Source organism: Stegastes partitus, unplaced genomic scaffold, assembly GCF_000690725.1.
Source record: "Stegastes partitus isolate 25-593 unplaced genomic scaffold, Stegastes_partitus-1.0.2 Scaffold540, whole genome shotgun sequence".
Classification (NCBI taxonomy): Eukaryota; Metazoa; Chordata; class Actinopteri; family Pomacentridae; genus Stegastes; species Stegastes partitus.
The window spans coordinates 348,026-366,997 of NW_007578271.1; the positions used below are offsets into that span (position 1 = coordinate 348,026).

Below are 18,972 nucleotides of genomic sequence, written 5' to 3' on the forward strand. Positions count from 1 at the left end.
AGTTCAGCTCAGCGCTGGTTCTGGGCTTCGCTCCAGGACAGCAGAGCTCCTTATCAGCCTGTTCAACAACCACAGAGTCCGAATGCTTCACCTCCAAGCACCGGGTCGCCGCCGAGGGACCAGCGACACCAGACAGACTGAGTTCTGCTGGTTCAGTCCATCGAATATTTAAAGTCAAGAAGGTTCTAATATTGAATCAGTCCAGTCTGCATGTGTCAGTAAATATAAAGTCTGCTGTCAGGAAACCTCGGTTCTACTGAGCAGACCAGTGACAGAATAAAGTGTCCAGAACCATAAATGTGTTGTTGTCTCACTGCAGCTTTAGTTTGTTTGTATTTGCTGAATGTTGGATTGTTGTTGTTGTTGTTTTCCCCTAGGGACAAACAAACACTGCACTGATTGATTGATTGATTAATTGGTTGATAATATATTCAGACATCAGCTGACCTCACACAGAACCAACGGACCGGTTCTGTATCACCTCCATCCACTAAACAGAACTAAATTAAATTTAAATAATGAAGCTGAAATGAACTTAAATGACACAGTCAATAAAGTCCAGGTGATTAAACACCAAAATGAAATGAAACTGTTGAAGGAGAATCAAAGCATAAAAGTTCATTTATTAATAAAAACACAGAATATTATAAAATACAATAAAAGGCAAATTAAACAAATAAAACTGGAAACATGAAAGTTTCAAAAGCTAAAACTAATTAAAACCGACTTCTTAAAAATATATGATGCAAACATTTCCAGTCTTTATGCTAAGCTAAGCTAACTGCTGCGGTTAGCTTCACATTGGTTCAGTGTTTGAGTGGAACGGTCCGTTAAAGAACCTCATTCACAGTAAAATGAGCTGTGTGTGTTTGTGGACTGAAGTTCTGGTTCTGCAGCCGTGGTTCCTCATAGAACAGCAACAGAACCATATCTGCTGCGACCGCTGGATCCTGGAGGCAGAACCGGGGTTGTGACCAAAGTTAAAATCTTCTAGTTTGGTTCTGCAGCTGTGGGTCTCTACAGAGCAGGGTTAGGGTAGAACTGCGGTTCTCCTTAGAACAGCAGTGGAACCAGGGTTCTCCAATAAAACCTTGGTTCTCCAGTAGAACAGGGGTTCTCCTTAGAACAGCAGTAGAACAGGGTTTCTCTAACAACACCTTGGTTCTCCAGTAGAACCGGGGTTCTCCTTAGAACGGCAGTAGAACCGGGGTTCTCCACCGCTGGATCTTTAGGAAGCGTAAAGAGGTTTGTTTATGCAGCACTACTTTTGTGTACATCCGACAATTACTGCCACAAACCAACAGAACGATTTTCGACATTCTTTGAGGAAACAGACACAAAAAGTCACCGACTGTGTTGTTTTTCTTCGTTCCTCTCGGAACCCGGAGGTGCTGCCCCTGGTTCGGCCCCGGTGGACCGGATCGGTGGCGTATTTGGAGGATCTACTTTGTGTCGGACGGCGGTGCTGCGCCTTTCTCTCTCTCTCCCCGGTGCTAGGCCGCCATCTTGAATTTTAATGTTAATTTCTAAAAAAATGTGTTTGCTGTGATATTTTCGTTTTCAGGGAGTCAGATCTGGATCCATGAGAAGAACCGCGGTTCTGTGTGACTGAATAAGCCGGTGAGTGTCGACTCTGGCTGCGGTGTGTGTGTCGGCGAGTCGCGGACATTTAACGCTTTGAACGCGTGAAACGCTCTGAGCTGCTATTTAACTGTTAGCCGTCAGGATAAATAACATCACCTGCACCGGGCCGCTCCGGGCTCACCTGCTCCGGTAGCGGCAGCACAGCGTGTCTGGGAGGACACAACACACACAAACTAACTTTTAATTCTTCTACAAACGACACATTTCCTCCGTCGGGCTGCTAATGGCTCCCACATCAAACAACCTGAGCTAACGCAGTTGATGCTAGCTGCGTTAGCCGCTGCTGCTGTGCTCCAGTGGTTTGCTGGTAGGTGGCTCCGTTGACGGGACATGTGTGCAGCTCATCGTTCACCGTCAACATCGAACATTTTACTGTTGTCAAGTCAACGTTATGTCGCTGGTGGGAGACGTGATAACTGTATTTTATTGACTGTGCTTGCTGACGGGGAAGCTAAGATAACGATGCTGAAGTTAGCTTCTGATTCGTAGCTTCCGATTCGACAGTTAAGGGAGACGTTAAGGGAGACTTAACTTTATTTCCACATTTTAAAGATGCAAAACTGCGTTAAAAATGTAGATAAAACTGCACAACTGACTGGAACTCTTTCTCACATTTTTGAAACCTTTATTGCATGGATTAAAATGCAAAAGATGTGAGATATCTACATTTCATCTTATCCAAGTCAGAGCAGGTCTAAAAGCGTCTCACTTTAACAGGTCAAGTCAGGACTAGATGGTCTTGGAGGCTTTCAGGCAGGTTTGGATCTGCTAAACCGGTATTCCATGTGGGGCAGTACTCTACAGGGAGAGTTTTGCACCTTCCTGAACACCTAGACCAGGTCCAGACCTAAAGTAGGCGTATATAAACTTGTTCAATCAGGATTAGGTTGCTTTACAGAGATTAAAGTGTTTTGAAAACACACTTTCTGATCTGTTTAATCTTTATATGGTTCCAAGCAATGCGCTAAAGAGACAGCTTCATTGACTGTTTTGAAGACCTTGGTTGGGTCAGATCTGGACTGGATCGAGTCGAAGAGGCTGGTAGGATGATCTGGTCCAGGTTTGACCAAGTTATACGAGGTGCTTTTTGACGTGGACTGGGTCTGATGTGATTTACATGAGAAACAGAGCCTCTGTGGGGTCTGGCACCATCAGGATGTCATGGTTTAGGTCTGGAGCTGTGATGTTGTCTACATGGGGAACAAAATCAAACTTTTTTTTTGCATTCTAACACATATATAAAGATCTTGCGATTGTGAAAGTGGATTTCCAACAGCATTGGGGCTTTAGCTAAAATGCCTAACATGGTTTTACACCATTAACATGTGGCTAAAACAAACTGAGGAGAATCAGCCCCTCAGTGCTGGAGGTTAAGTCTCCCTTAACTTTCCCCTTAACTGCAGCCTCGGAAGCCTCCGGCCACAAGCGAACTTCGGCGTCGTGCTAAGTTAGCAGCTCGCTGGAGTGAAGTTTGACGGCAGCTAACAACAACTAGTGGGAAGAGCAGCTTTAAATCCGCAGAGATCCGGAGCCTCCACGGCAGCAAACACGTTTAAATGGACGGCGTTAGCTTTCATGTGCTGGCTGTTAGCGGCCCGGATGCTAAAAGGAGACCGTCGACGCCGCTCGTGATGTGGAGTTAACGGCTGTGATGGAGTCGGTAAATGCCCCCCTCCCGGTGACTCCCGGTGTGGGTCTTTGTGTTCAGCTGTTGTGTTTCTGGGGGTCGTGTGCTCGGTGCTGGCGGCCGCTGCGTGCTGCAGGCTGGCCGCCCCGGCGTCGCCCTCCGCGGGTAGCTCGATGCTAGCACCGGGGGTGACGGGTGGAGGGACGGCGGCTGTTAGCAAACAATACGGGCTGTGTTGGGAGCTGTGTCGGCCTCGGATGTCGGTGTGGCCTTCCGGGTTTCCACGGCCGATCCCTCCGTGCTGCCGTGTTTTTATTGTAGCTAGCTGCTGGGCTAAACGTGCAGGTTGTGGTCCACGCTAATGCTGCCGAGGCTCTGCGGGACACAGACACGGAGCCACGGCGCGTCAAAGCGGATCACTGTGGCGGTGGGTTGTGTGCTGCTTTAATGCACGGAGCTGCACGGTATCGGTGTGGATGGATGAAGGTACCAAAGACGTTTATGTTGCACTTGACAGTAAGCCGGTGCAGTATTTGAGGTTACCACTGAGCGGCGCTGCAGGATCAGTTAAAACTAACGCTGCTGTGCTGTGAACCTGAGACCTGCAGCCCTGAACACCTGTCACACCTGGGCTCTCACCTGGCTTCACCCTCTGAACCCAGCAGCTGCTTCTGGACGCTTTTTTCTTTGTGTCTGGCTCGTTTTTCCTCACTGCGAGATATCAAGTCCTGGAGCTGCTTGGACACAGAACAACATGAAAGAGGAGACACCGTTAGAGCGACACAGATCATTTAAAAAGGGAGAAAAAATCATATTATTGTACAAACATGTAAAAACCTGGAATCAACATGTGTGACGTGTCCACAGATGTTAGCACCACTGGAACACATGGAGCTCCACATGCTATAAACACTGAACTATTAATTAGTTTACAGTCGTGTCTCCTCTCTGCTCTGTGGAAACACTGCCTGCAGTTCAGCTGAAAGTCCCTGAATGTGTCCTCAGGACCTCGTGGTTGTAGCTCAGTGGCTGGTGTCTCTGTGGTTGTGCAGGGTCTATACTTGTTTACACAGTCTGGTTGGAGCAGATGTTTTATTTTGGGGAATTTGTTGAACGAGACGTAGAATAAAAGTGATTTCCAGGAACTATAAGAATTAGAAGGTTCCACGTACTGTACATATTGAACTGTTTACAGCATCTACAAACTCTGAGAAATAGTTTAGCGTCCGTTCTGTTGTTTTGTGTCGTGTTGTGGTCGTGTTATGTCTCTTTGTGGTCGCTTGTTGCTTCCTGTTTGATGTTTTGTGTCTCGTTTTTTGTTGTTTCTTCTGTGCAGTTTGACACAGAATGCTGAAAAAAAAGAAAACAATACATTAATTTACAAAAATGTAAACCCTGGAGCTAAAGTCGTCTCCTCGTCCTGCAGATGTTGAACTATCTCCATGTCTCCAGCTGTTTACCCTCTGCTCTGCTCATCAGATGTAGAAAGATGTTCCACCATCAGATGAAAGTATCTCCACCAAGTGGCTCCTCTCTTCTCTGGTTCTGATCCGTGCTGCATCTATTCATTGATCCAGTAGGCTGGGTTCTCCTCTCAGTCTCTCTGAGGAAACACTGGCTGCAGCTCACCTGAAGCTCTCTGACTGTTGAGCCATTGATGCCATCACGTTTGTTTTTTTCTATAATCTGATTCGTGTATGCGGTTGATTTTTCACTGATTGTAGTGATGTTGATCAAACGTGGCGTTCTTCCAGATGGGACATATTGTGAGCAGCTCAACGACTGTTTCTGGTCTGAAGGCTTCTGGCTGATAAATGGCGCCGTCTTGTCGGTCTGGTTGTTCAGAGGGCAAAGCTGCTGCCTCATTTATCGAGTGTTCGATGTGACCTGACTCCAGAGGTCTGGGCTGTGGAGCTGGGAGGTAACTTGAGGTCAAACTGTGTGTTTTCAGGACGGCTTCTTAACGGGGATCATCGCCATGGTAACTGATGCTGCACACCTGACCTGCAGGTTATGTTCGAGATACCAGAACAGGTTTATTCGTTTCTGTTCCTGATGAGCAGATGGAAGAGGTTCTCAGAGGAGGGAGCTCAGGGCTTTCTGGATTTCTTTTAGTGTTTCCTGTGAACTGAAAGTAATTTAAAAGCAGTTTTGTTTTGCTGAAGGTCTTTGTGGAGCCACTTGTTGATTCTGTGAGAGCTGCAGTGAGACTTCTTATTAGTTTGAAGGATGTTTTTATATTTGTTCTTATTATACATGATACACATGACAGAGATACTGATGAAGCTGTTGCTGATGTTTGGGCCTGAACCGGCTGATAACCAGCTTTGTGTGGCTGCCGTTGTTCGGTTTGGAGAAGCTGGTGTGAGCAGATATTCTGGGTGTGTTGTTCAGGCTTTAGCTCAAACTCAGTGAACTCTGGCTGGTTGTTCATTTAGTGTCATACATTTCAATAACCAGTGAATAACACCCACTAATCCTCCGACAGCTCAGTGTTCAAACGTATTGATCCGTCTGCTCATCGGTCTGAAGCTCAGACGTTTAATAAACTATCTTATTTGACTTCGTGTCTTGAAATCACAAGAGCTTTAGATTAATTTTCTTAGAATAATGTGCAGTATTTAAGCGTGAATGAGGAAGAGCTGCAGAGTGACCTCCTGTTCATGTTCAGAAGGTCCATGTGTGATTCCAGACCTGCAGGAAACCTAATTATCAATAATTCTTCAGTGTATAAAATGCCAGAAGATCCTGTGTCTGGTTAGAAGCCAGTTTACCTTCATGCACGACAAAGTAAAACCAGCAAATCATCTCACTTGTGAAGCAACAGCAGCAAATATGTGATGTTTGCATAAAAACGATTGTGTCAAAACAGCTGCAGATTAATTTAGTGTTCGTGATGGAGCTGCTGCTAATTATTGTTTTCATAATTCATGTGTCATTTATTCACTTCAAACTAAATTAAAATATTAGTCAATTGGTCAGAAAATGTTCAAAAAAAAAAAAAAAGTTGGTTAGTGTTTCCTAAAGATGACAAATGTCAGTTTACTGTTATAAAAGAGGAAAGAAAGCAGGAAGTCAGCGGTGAACGTAGCCGTCGGTTTGAGCACTAAAAAGGTAAATAAAAGAATATATATCGACTTAATGTTAGTTTCTTTTGACTTCCTGCTAAAGTCACATGTTTGTCTACAAACACATCACACCAACTGACCGTTATGTTCATTGATGATTGTTTTCTGGATGAATTGATCAGCTGTTTGGTCTCTATCAGTGTTTCTTCAAACGTCTTGTTTTGTCTCTGACCCAAAGATCTCCAGTTCACTGTCGTAGAAACTAGAAAACATTCACATTTAAGAAGCTGAACTGTTGTTATGAAAACATCAGTCAAACTAAAGAGTGGATTAATCTGAGAGCTCATTGATTAACGTTCATCAATCAGCTGTTGCAGCTCTGAGAGTCTCACTTGTTTATCGTTTGTGCTCCTGCAGGTTTCAAACTCTGGATCCCCGTCTTCCCCACTCGAGAGCGTTTCTTCATCTCGGAGACTAAATGCAACTGGACCAGGGGGCTTGTGGGCATGAAGTGGCTGGGCGAATCCAAGAACATGGTATTAAATGGCAGACGACACGGAAACAAGTTGACCAGCGAGCAGCCGGTGAGCCAGAACCAGACTCGCTCTCAGCATCCACAGCGAGCGTCGCTGCGACACAACAAGAGTCACCCCAGAAACCGAAGATGTAGCCGCAGTGAGTGGAGCGGGTCGGCGCCGACGGGTCTCTGGGCTCTGCAGCAGCTTCGTCCTCTAACCGCCGTCTGTGTGTGTCTTACAGGGTTTAGTGCAGCCAGTCTGGAGGCGGAGCGGCGCTATGTGCCGTCCTCAGGAATGACTGCCAAGGAGCTCTGCGAGAACGATGATCTGACCACGAGCCTCATCCTCGATCCATATCTGGGCTTTCAGACTCACAAGATGAACACCAGGTCGGCGCGGCGGCCACACGGATGTTTCCGCTTCACGCTGCGTGTCGTTTCTGATTTTCACGTTTCGTTTCTCAAATGTGTCTCGACAGATTTCGACCGATCAAGGGAAGACAGGAGGAGCTGAAGGAGATCATCGAGCGCTTCAAGAAACACGACAACTTGGAGAAAGCGTTCAGGTCGTTGACGACAGGAGACTGGTCCCGAAACCTGTTTCTGCACAAGACGAAGGCTCAGGAGAAGCTCTTCAAGCAGCATGTAAACACCTCATTGTTTCCTTAACGCTGTTTCTCTGGTACCGCTGTGACACCTGAGCGTCTGATCCGGTGACTGACCTTCTGCTCTGTTCAGGTGTTTGTTTATCTGCGGATGTTCGCCACCGACAGCGGCTTCGAGATCCTTCCTTGTAACCGCTACTCATCCGAGCAGAACGGAGCTAAAATTGTGGCGACGAAGGAATGGTGAGGAGATCGACGAGTTCAGCACATTCAAACCTGTGCATCAGGAAGAGTTTGTACATTTGAAATCTCTCTGCAGTATTGATTTCTTCTACATATACAAGAAGTAGTTTTAGTGAAGAACTTGTGCAACTATGATCACATCTGTGCAGCATCACAATTTCCACTCATGAAAGAACTTGTGCAATATGAATATTTTGCACATTTAAAAAACAAGAATCTCTGCAGTTTTACAATGTTCTACTCACAGAAGACTCTCTGCAGCTTCAGTAAGTAGAGTGTAAAGAAATGTGCAATAACTTTCCACATCCAGAGGAGTCTTGAGCTTCTCCAGTGATTGAGACCAGCAGATCGTCACGTTGTTGAAGCTGCAGCCAGAGAACACGACGTTAAAAAACGTTAGCTGAAACTCACCTGTCGGCTTCGTTCGGTTACAGGAAAAGGAACGATAAGATCGAGTACCTGGTCGGGTGCATCGCCGAGCTGTCGGAGAGCGAGGAGAACCTGCTGCTGCGACACGGAGAGAACGACTTCAGCGTCATGTACTCGACCCGCAAGAACTGTGCACAGCTGTGGCTCGGACCTGCTGCATTCATCAATCACGGTGCTGCTCTTCGTCAGTGCTCACCTCCAACTGCAACCACTGAACACGTTGCTCTCAGATGCTAACGGCCTTTGTTTTGTCCTTTTGTTTGTCTTTTGCAGATTGTCGGCCAAACTGCAAGGTGAGGCTGCGTGAAGGTTTCGGTGTCGGTCGGTTCTGGTTGTAGAGTCTCTGCCCATTAACTCTTTAATGATGTGTGTCTTCAGTTTGTGTCGACGGGACGGGACACGGCCTGTGTGAAGGTTTTGAGGGACATCGAACCCGGAGAGGAGATCTCGTGTTACTACGGAGACGGATTCTTCGGGGAGAACAATGAGTTTTGTGAATGCTATACGTGTGAAAGGTTCGTACAGCGACGGATGCGACATGAACCCCTGTAGAAGGTGTCAGAGGAGGTGCAGATGGGGAAGAACGTCAGCTTTCCTTTGATTAGTTCTTTTACAAAAATGTCTAAAACCTGGAATCAACACAGATGTTAGCGACGCCAGGTAGATGTCGTCAGCAGTAGAAAGATGTTCCACCATCCGATGTAGGAAGATGTTCCACCATCAGCAGTAGAAAGATGTTCCTCCATCAGATGTAGAAAGATGTTCCTCCATCAGATGTAGAAAGATGTTCCTCCATCAGTAGAAAGATGTTCCTCCATCAGATGTAGAAAGATGTTCCTCCATCAGATGAATGTATCTCCACCAGCTGGCTCCTCTGGTCTCTGGTTCTGATCCGTGCTGCATCCATTCATTGATCCAGTAGGATGGGTTCTCCTCTCGGTCTCTCTGAGGAAACTCTGGCTGCAGCTCACCTGAAGCTCTCTGACTGTTGATCTCAGCTCAGTCTGTCGTGACTTCTTCATTGTATTGACGAGTTCAGAATTTTTATTTTTATTTTTTTTACAGAATCTCCTGCAAAGGTTTTTTGTTTTGAGATTGTTTCAATGAGAAATGTTGTTAAACTTGATATGGTTCATTACTAAACTCCATTAGAAGTAGACGTTTTTATTTATTGATGTTTTTGCTCTGCAGACGGGGAACTGGTGCTTTCAAATCCAAAGCTGGGCTGCCAGTGGAAGTGCCGGTGATCAACAGCAAGTACGGGTTGCGGGAGACGGACAAGCGTCTGAACAGGCTGAAGAAGCTCGGAGAAGGAAACCGGAGCTCCGACAGTCACTCTGTGGGCTCCCACACCGACGTAGACTCTCAGGAAATGCCAAAAACACATCAATGTAAGAGTCACCGGAGCTTTAACGTGTCCTCGTGCTGCTTCACGTCTTAACCTGTGTTGATTAATGACATCAGTGAGGTCCAGATTTGTTACTGACGGGATGAACAATGACTGGGTTCATGTTGGGGTTCTGCTGTGTCTTGTTCCTGCCCTGAGTCATCCTCAGTGTTCTGTATTATTGATGCTGAGGGACTCTTGTTTTCTGTGCTGCTGCTTCTCTGAAACCCTGATAATCTTCAGTGCTTTCTGTTTCCCCTCCAGCTGCCAGAAAAAGAACATCATCATCTTCATCCTCATCTGGCCTGAAGTATAAAAACAGGACTCAAACCAGACAGACTTTGTCCAGAGCCCTTTCTACCTCATGTTCCAAACAAGGTCGTGTAAACAATAACAGGGTACCAAAGAGACTAAAATCCCAATCCAAGCCTTCACTAAGTAAAGTCCAGTTGCGGAGTCGCAGGCGGGCGGCGGAGCCCAAGGCGTCGGCCAAAGGAGAGACTTGCCAGCTGGGTCTCAGGGACTCGAAGGTGTCGCTGTGTAAAGGCGTCACCGTCAAGAAGGAGAAGGACGGTGGTCAGGATCTGGTCCAGCCGGCGCCGGGCCAGCGGGGCTGCATCACTCGCCACGCCGCCAAGGAGAACGGCAACACGGCAGCTGTGCAGAGCAGCGAGGGCAGCCAGTGCTCGACGTACAGGACTCGCAGGTCCACACGGACGCTTGTAAAAGCCCAGGAAACGGCGGCTGGCGTTAAGCTGGAGCCCAGCGCCATGGACGGCCTGAGCCCGGTGCCCGGAGGAGTGGTCATCAAGACGGAGCCGGCCGACATGGAGGAGTACCTCCACCACGGGGTGGCGCTGGAGCAGCCGGCCTTAGACGCCGGCTACGCCCGGAGAGGCTCCCGCACGAGGCGGAAACGGCCGACGCGGCTCCGGGCCGAGCGGACGATTAAATGCGAGGACTCGTACGGTGAGCCGTACATGCCGGGCGCCGGCAGCCACGCCGCCGGCTTCTCAGACTGTGGGAACGTGCTGCTGAGCTTCGCCGACCGGCACAGGGACTACAACGGCGTCTCCAACGGCAGCAAGTCCCTCCGCAGGGACAAGGGCAAGAGCAGCTGCCGGTCGCAAGACAAGGGCAAGAAGAAGCGCCGCATCACGAGATACGACGCTCAGCTGATCCTGGAGAACAACACGGGGATCCCCAAACTGACGCTCCGCCGGCGGAGAGACAGCAGCAGCAGCAAGACCAACGACCCCGGGGACGCCATCGGCTCCTCCAACCTCGCCTCCGCCGCCGTCAACTCGGCCTCCTCCAGCAAGATCAGCATCAAGTTCAGCAAAGACCACGACAAGGACAAAGGCAGCTCCTACATCGCCAAGCTGAACAACGGCTTCGCCCCCGTCGTCCACGGCAACGCCACCAAGCTGAAGATCCAGCTGAAGCGGGAGGACGATGCTCGGAGAATAGCCCACACTAAGGACCAGATGTCCTACAACGGGGACATGGGCCAGAGTCTGGAGGCCCGGAATGGGGGACATCGGACCCAAAAGGTCCTGGCGGAGCCTTCGTCCGACGAGGACGACGAGGAAGGCGAGGATGACGACGACTACTTCGACAACGAGTTCGAAGACGATTTCATTCCACTTCCTCCGGCGAAGCGTCTGCGACTGATCGTGGGCAAAGACTCCATAGACATCGATATCTCCTCCAGGAGGAGAGAGGATCAGTCTCTGAGGCTCAATGCATAAGCTGTGGACCTTCCTGTAAATAACACGACCCGCTAATCAACTGTTGTGTTGATGTAAAAGAAGTACAGTAATTTAAACACAAGAAAATTGCTGAATTAAGACTCTGAATGAACGTTGCTAGAGGGTGCTGTTAACCTAAAACAAAGCTCTGTTCCTCACTTCAGTCAACAACACGCGTCATTTTAGTTCTATTAATGCGACGTTTACTCACCACCGCCATGGCAGGACTCTGGTCCGTCTGCAGAGTGAGAACGGAGCCTTTGTTTTACGTTGAACTATTCCTTTCAGTGAATGCACTTGTTATATTCATAATGGACATGGATATTGTAGAAAGTGTACAGTATGGTGACTATCCCCTCTGTCTCATAGGCAGGTTTTTATTGGTCCTTTGATTTTTGTCTCATAGTTTGTAAGTTCTTGTGGCGAGCAGGTCGGTCCGAGTGTTCTAACATCAGCCGGTCCGGTGCCATGTTCCCATCAGCACGGCGCTCCTCCTCCTGTTGTCTCAGCATTAATCCGTTGGTCTGCAGAGTTCAATCATCGTGTCAAACCTGAGCGATCATGAAGTATTTTTATATTCGTCCAGACATTTTATCCACCGCGTGGGGCAGAAGAGTCGGGCCGCAGCGAACCAAAGAAATCCAGACGGACCGAAACAGAACCGATCAATTCATCGCAGCTTTAATCAGTTAATCCTAATCAGCGTATGAAGCTCATATGAGAGACCAGACTGGGAGCAGAGCAGCTACTTCTACATGATCTGAACCCGTTAGTTTGACTCCCAGTAAATACCGACCGGACCGTCTCCATCGGGTTCCACCAGAAGAACAGGCTCCGGTCCTGTTAGAACTCTGTCAAGTTAATCGGACTCCCCAGTGTCGCGTTTTAATGAGATATCTGACAAAGAAAAGCCAGAATCAGAACGTTTCTCGTCGTTTGACACCCAGCGAGGTTCTGGAGCTTCGGTCGGTCTGGACGCTGCAGCCCAAACGGGCGTGGTGCACGTGGAGCGTCGTTCTGATGTAAATACGTTGATTAAGCTGCATTCTCACCAGAAATAAAAGCACACGAGGTTTTGTAATCAGCTCTGGTCTGTGGTGGGAACATGGCACACGTGGTGGTCGGGTCACCGAGGCCACGCCAGGCTGCACGAGTCATGTACAGAACGACTGGCTGCTGTCCTCAGATCATCATCTCCACCGTCACCTTTAGTAATCAGAGTCGTGGAAGTGACGCCGTTGACACTAGAGTCTGAGGAGAGGCTTCCCCGTCTGAACTGTCCTAGCTAGAATCATGTACTCTCTCTCTGTGGTGCTACTTTGGTTTCCTCACATGTGTTCCTCCTGGCGACGGGGGGATGGTGGCAGCATTAACTTCACAATACAGTCGTGTGTGTAGCCGGCTTCACTTGTTTTCTTTACAGGAGCACACAAACAGACGGGTGACGGGTTAAAGGAACGACCGGAACAAACGCTTCAGGTGTCGGAGCTCTGAGGACGAACCTCCTTGAGCAGATCTAGAAGTGATGGGTTCTGCAGAGCGTCGGGAGGTCCAGGCCTTCAGCGCCACACATGCACTTTCTCATGTCTCCTGTTCTTCATATCGGAGGTGTAGCTCCTAAACCGGACCACCCGTTTGCTCCATCGCGTCCTGCGCTGACACTAGCCGTGTTCCCATGACAGACTTTTACCTGCATTTTTAATTTATCACATTAAAAAGTTCATAAAACAGCAACCTGTTAAATTTGGCCTTTTATTTTTTAAATGCTACCTTTTTGTGAAAGTCTTGATGCGCTTCCTGTTTCCTGGAAGCGTCCATCAGCCTCCGTCTCAGTTTCAAACCAGCGGCTGTGAAGGAATCGTTCGATGATTAGTTCAGAGGTGGACGGACACCTTTAGTTTGTTTAAGGTTTTTTAGCGGTTAGCGAACAAACCGAAGTCTTGCTTCCCTCCTCCAGCTGAACCTTGTGTTGTTTCATGTTTAGCTCACCGTGGACAGACGTCACCTGTTGACGCTCTGAGAGGCTCAGACCGGTTCCTCCTCTGGTTCAGAACATCCAGAACAACAACCAGAACCAGAAGCTGTTTATGGAGCAGCGTCTCAACGTTTGCTTCAGGTTGACTGGAGGTTGTGTTTATGGGACACGGCTATTCTCAGCCTCCTGTCGGTCCTGCAGGTGGCGCTGAAGCTCACAGAGCAGCTACCCTTGTGTTGGTGTTGCTGAAACACGAGTTAGCTTCTGTGCTGAGCTGCTTTAAACGCCGGCAGCTGAAACTGAACCAGACTTATTGGACCTAGAACATGCTGAATGTTTCCTAAAATCACTGCAGCGCAGAGCAGAACCGGTTTGATCAGTGAAACCCAGAAGACATCAGGTGAAGAGTTTCTGAGCTCCGTGAGCGGTCCAGACTCGTCCTGTACGAGCACGCTTTCCTTTCAAACATCTAAATTGTTCCTTCAGTGTCTGTGTGAACCGGCTGAGCAGCTCGTGGCAGGAACTGCTGCATTTTAGGGAACCAGAACCTTTGTTCTGACCACAGGACCCGACTCTGTGGAGGAACGAGGACCTGAGAAGCTGCAGCAGGCGGTTATCGTCCAGCAGCTCCTCCTCTCTGACGTCACCACCGACAAAAGTCCAACAGAACCAACGTTTGGGAACTTTTTCACTTCAGCTGTTTAGAAGCTTCATAGATCAGATTCTGTAGCTGGTCCCAGGAGGAGACGCTGGAGATGTTTTCATCAGTTCTTCTCTCATAATTTCAGCTGTTAGTTCTAAGGTTCTGTCCGGTCGTCTCCACGTTCAGGTTCTGTCTCATGGTTCTGGCCTCATGTCGGCTTCTTCCTCAGACTTTAGGGTTTGTGTCTGATCATTATTCATTTGATCTTCGTTTTGATTTCATAATTTCGAGTTCTGTTCGGTTATTCTCTCAGTTCATGTCGTGATGAAGCTGCTTGATCCGACCGGAACCAGAACAGGCTGACGAGGAAGCAGTTTCTCTAGTTTCCTCCTGACTTCCTGTGGGGGTAACCAATCAGTGAGAAGCTCTCTCAGCAGAACCAGAACTGGAGCAGGAACCTTTTTTCTCCTGAAAGAGGTTCTACGAGGACAGTTCTGGAGGTCCGAACATGCACAAAGGTTCGGGTCGCCCTAAAGCGGTGAGACCTCGGTCATCTGAGGAGGTGCTGCTCCTCGGTTCTTTGTGAACAGAACCTGGCCCGGTTCACTGACCTCCTGACTTTATGTTTCTTGGGGACTGAAGCTCCTGCCGTCTGGGCCCAAACTGCTCCAGATGTTTCCACCTTGATGCAGAACAAATCACAGGACTGGATCACGTCGGTTCGGGTTCTTCCTCTAGTCCGTCACCCGTCTGGACTTCCAACAGCATCCGGTGCCTTAAAGAGCGTTCTGACACGTGTCGCCCGACGGCTGATCAGCGCAGAGTGAAAACGCGACGCCATCTGCTTCCCGTCAGTCCTTCTGTATATTATTTAGCCGTGTGCAGGTGACGGGCCGGTCCGGTCCGGTCCGAGGGATCAACTGAATGTTAACCCGTTTGTTGTGTTACTAGTTCACATCACCAGCAGCTAACCACCTCCTGCGTCCCGCCCACACCGTAGACTCCTCCAGTGTCCGTCTGTGTGCTCTGTGTCCAGTAGGCCGCCGTCACCATCTCAAAACACAAAAGAGAAAAAAAAATCTAAACAAATGTGAATAGTTTGCGGACATTTTAGCGTGTTGCGTGGCTAGTGGGAAACATGTAAAGAGAATTAAGAATGGGCAGTGCGTATATTGTCCAATATGTAAATCATGTGAACACATCTTGTACTTATTTAACAGTTTTGAATACTTGAAAACTATATAAAGTTTCTTTGTGACTCTTGTTTCCTGAGTTTGCTTCGAGTTCTGACGCGTCAAGTCTTCGTGGTTCTGTTGCCTCGATGGTTTGGACCCAGAACATGTTCAGAAAAACATCTGCACACTTTTAAAAAGAGGATTAATGGAGGTGTTTTTAAGCTTTACAGTCTGCAGACCTTCTTCTGACGTAGTAATCAGATTACAGACCATTTACGTAGGAACTACTTTCAGCAGCGGATTTCAAGTTCTGATGTCGGACCTTTTCAAGTTTTTTTAGTTAAATCCCATAATTTGGGTTTTTTTAGAAGATTTTTACGTTTTCGTGATTCTTTCAGAAAGTCGGACGCAGATAATTAGTTCCTACTTTTCATATCGACGCTGATGGTGGTGACACCTGACACCTGGAGCCACGCCGGCCAATCAGAGGCCTGGAAAAGCTTTTAGCAGCTGACACATGAAGGAAAGAGGGAAAGTTTAATATCTAATTCACAATTTGAAACCGTGCAATCAGCAATTTATAACATTTAGTGGCTGTGAGCCAGAGTTCAAACTGGACTTTACAGCTTCAGGTTTCATGGTGTCTGGTGGTTCATGCTGCATGTTTCCATCAGTGCAGTGAACCGACTTTCCAGTGATGAGTTAAAAAGACGACATTAAAAGAGAGAAAATAAAACTATGAGGTGAAACAAGACAAAGTTCTGTGATCAGCTGTGGCAAAAAAGTTCAGTTTGAAGTAGAAGCGGAAACGAGGTGATGAAGGATTTGATCTATGAAGCACAAAAATATAAGATTTAAGTTTGAAATTTAAAAGCTATGTTAAGTTATGCAACTACAGGGTTCAAAAAGTCTGAATGATGAGACAACAGCTGTGTGAATAAAGTAAGTTATGCAGTAAAAGGATAAAGTACTGAGATGGAACGTCAACATTATGGAATAAAAGATTTAAAAAAAAGGTATGGTCAGATTTATTAAATACAAAATGTAAACTATTCAACTAAAATATAACGTGAGTGAGACATGAAGTCAGTTCTGAGAGAACATCATGAGATGTGTGAACATAAAGTCATTTATAAACCATAAAGTAAATCCCCCACAAAGGTAAAAATGATGCGATTAAATGTTAGAATCTTCAAATGAAAGGTCAGAGTGATGAGACTGAAGGTCAGTCATGGGCTTGAAGCAGGATCTTGTGAAGGTCAGAGCGATCCGATGAGGTTCCAGCTGTGAGTCCAGTCCGTGGGTTTGTCTCGGTACCGTGCTGCAGGTCGGTGTGATGGGACGATTCAGCCTCTGGTGGCTGAACGCTGACGGGACTGAGCTCAGCGTTGCTCAGAGCATCAGCGCTGAGCGTGGCCTTGACGTTGGATGGATGCTGCTCTGTTCTGGCCCGAGTGGACGCTGATGACGTCCTGCTGCAGAATGACACCATTTACAGGCTGAACGCAGCTCATGTTCTGAACCCGCTGACTGCATGTGCTGAGCTGTGAGGAGCAGCTTTGTCCTCCACAGACTGGCCCTGACCTCACCGCTGCTACCCCCCCCACCGCCTCCAGCACCGCCACCGCCTCCACCCAGACGGGTCAGTCAGCACCGAGCCGCTGGACTCCAGTGTGAGCACCGTGAGCAACAGGCTGAATTAATGAATCATACAGAAATGAAAAGTCCTCCCACAAACAGGAGTCATGATTCAAAAAAATGTCAAAGTCATGAGACAAAGACTTTCTTATCAAGCACAAATTCACATTTTTTGAAAAGAATTTTTTTAAATTTAAGTTGAAAAATCTAATTTTTGAGATAAAATTCCAAATGTAGGGTTCTGCACAGAGACTCCAACACCTTCACACTCTGATTCTTAACTTTTATTCTGCTGTTATAAAGTTTTCTAACATTTCATATATGAATACACTTAAAGGTCTATAAATACAAACTACTACTGACCTCTAGATGCAGAAAACAGTTATTTGAGGCCGTACTGGCTGATCCTTAAATGTCACTGGAAACAGTTTACTGATGGGAGAAAACCAGCATTTTTAGGTAAACTGATGTCATATTGTGTTTTTTAACAGGACAAATAAGCCGCTGTGGTTTTATTATTATTATTATTAGGATAAACACATATTTGATGGTTTAACATTAAGGGTCATATGAAGGGTTGTCCATTAGTTTGGAATAAAAATAAACGTATTTATTTTTCTTACATGTGAATCCCTGATATAAGAATACAGAATGTTGTCGTCTTGCCAATGTTGAAGTTCTGATAAATTATGATCACCTCATACAAAAACATGATATCTAACCAACAGTAAAAACACATTATTATCAACGGCTAACTGGGTGACTTTATGCTAAGCTAATAATGTTATCTTATACTGGCTTGCTGCACCAGTCGCTATCATTAGCCGCCTAGCTAGCTTGAATAATATACAAGTGCAGGCTAAACATCACTGATGATACAACATTATTTACTTTTTGTCAGTGATTAAAATATCAATAACTAATCATTTCTGCAAATGTGATTGTATTATTTATACCAAGTAGGTTCACCGTCATCCAATAGAGACCAAAGTAGTTAAGCAGCAGTAAAAATGCTTTATGTGTCTCCAAAGCTAGCTAGCTGACTTTATGCTAACCTACTGCATCTATGCTGCATTAACTAGCATCAATTCATTGCTAGTTTTGGCAAATATGTTAATTTAACGGCTAACCAGGAGTAAATAAAAAAAAAAAAGATCTGTCGCGAAGGCTAACTTGCTAACTTTATGTAGGCTAATAACGTTATGCCAGGTTAGCGTACTGTGACATTAGCTAACTAGCATGAATTCTTCACTAGTGTAGGCAATTGTTGTCCCGTTAATTTTACATTAGCAATTTGAATATCAGTAATAATGAAGTTAAAATCTTTCCATCTGTAAACACATTATGCAAAACCTAACCAGACGGAAATAAAAGCTCTCTGTCTAAAAGGCTAACTAGCTAGTGTGACTGCTAATGTAGATTTAGCATTCCTGCTGATGTTACGCTACTTTTATTTCAGTCATTTAAACGTCAGTGATAATAAAGTTATCATCTACTGAGACACAATTAGTGGGCGTTTATAAAACAAATAAAAATTAAATTATGTGTAAAGTTAAAGTGAGAGAAAAAAATATGGAGTTAAACATAATGTTGAGCTTAAACATGACCTTTGTTAAGATGTTGCAGATAATTTATTTTATATCAATTCAGTTGTAGTTTGTTGTGATGTTTGTTGTGTTTATCTTATAGTGACAGAAGTTATTATTGTTATTATTGTTGTTATTAATAACAACAACAACAGCAGTAACAGTGTGTGTCAGCAGGGGCTGAGGGGTTAACGGTTAGAGCCGTTAGTTCCCTCCTCCGCCACACGGTGGACCGGAGGATTCCCCGCCGTCCGTCCGCCCGCCTCCTCCGGTCTGCTGCCGCTTTGTCGTCGAACCAAGCAGGAGGTCCGTCAGTCAGAGCAGCCGCCGCACCGGAGCCGCACCGAGGACCCTCTTCTCCGCAGTCTGAGCGCAGAAACACGTGAGTAGCCGCAAAAACGCACGTTCTCACCGCAGACCGCCGCTGCGCGAGCTGCTGGAGAACACGAGGCGCGAGAGGGGATCGGGTCCGGATTGATCAGTGATCGGACGGTGATCGGGTCCAGATTGATCAGTGATCAGACGGTGATCGGGTCCAGGTTGATCAGCAGTTCGGCTGAACGCTCACATTCCTGCGGTTCGGTTCCGATCAGAAGCTGCTGGACCGTGTTTGTGTCTGAAGTTGTTCAGACACGTTCACTGCTGCAGGAAGAAAAAACCCAAAGAGCTGCTGAACGAGGCTGG

The 18,972-nt window shown here is 46.8% G+C and overlaps 2 protein-coding genes across 3 annotated transcripts in view; both read left to right on the plus strand.

The window, feature by feature from the left end:
* Positions 1–1,361: 1,361 nt before the first annotated feature.
* Positions 1,362–15,152, plus strand: kmt5b (lysine methyltransferase 5B). Of its 2 annotated transcripts, none has more exons than XM_008288099.1 (10): positions 1,362–1,620; positions 6,757–7,014; positions 7,099–7,246; positions 7,336–7,501; positions 7,595–7,704; positions 8,139–8,305; positions 8,407–8,426; positions 8,512–8,648; positions 9,325–9,524; positions 9,785–15,152. In XM_008288099.1, the coding sequence occupies exons 2-10, from the start codon at positions 6,846–6,848 to the stop codon at positions 11,269–11,271; spliced, it is 2,604 nt and encodes an 867-aa protein (XP_008286321.1). In that variant the 5' UTR covers positions 1,362–1,620; positions 6,757–6,845; the 3' UTR covers positions 11,272–15,152. The 2 variants fall into 2 exon arrangements, with proteins under 2 accessions (XP_008286321.1, XP_008286322.1); XM_008288100.1 differs by lacking the exon at positions 1,362–1,620 and adding an exon at positions 3,167–3,304.
* Positions 15,153–18,562: 3,410 nt separating this feature from the next.
* Positions 18,563–18,972, plus strand: part of LOC103361889 (CD82 antigen-like) — a 29,320-nt gene continuing 28,910 nt past the window's right edge. Inside the window, exon 1 of the mRNA XM_008288101.1 lies at positions 18,563–18,670. The gene's annotated coding sequence lies outside the window, so the exon portion shown is untranslated. The remainder of the gene's footprint in view (positions 18,671–18,972) is intronic.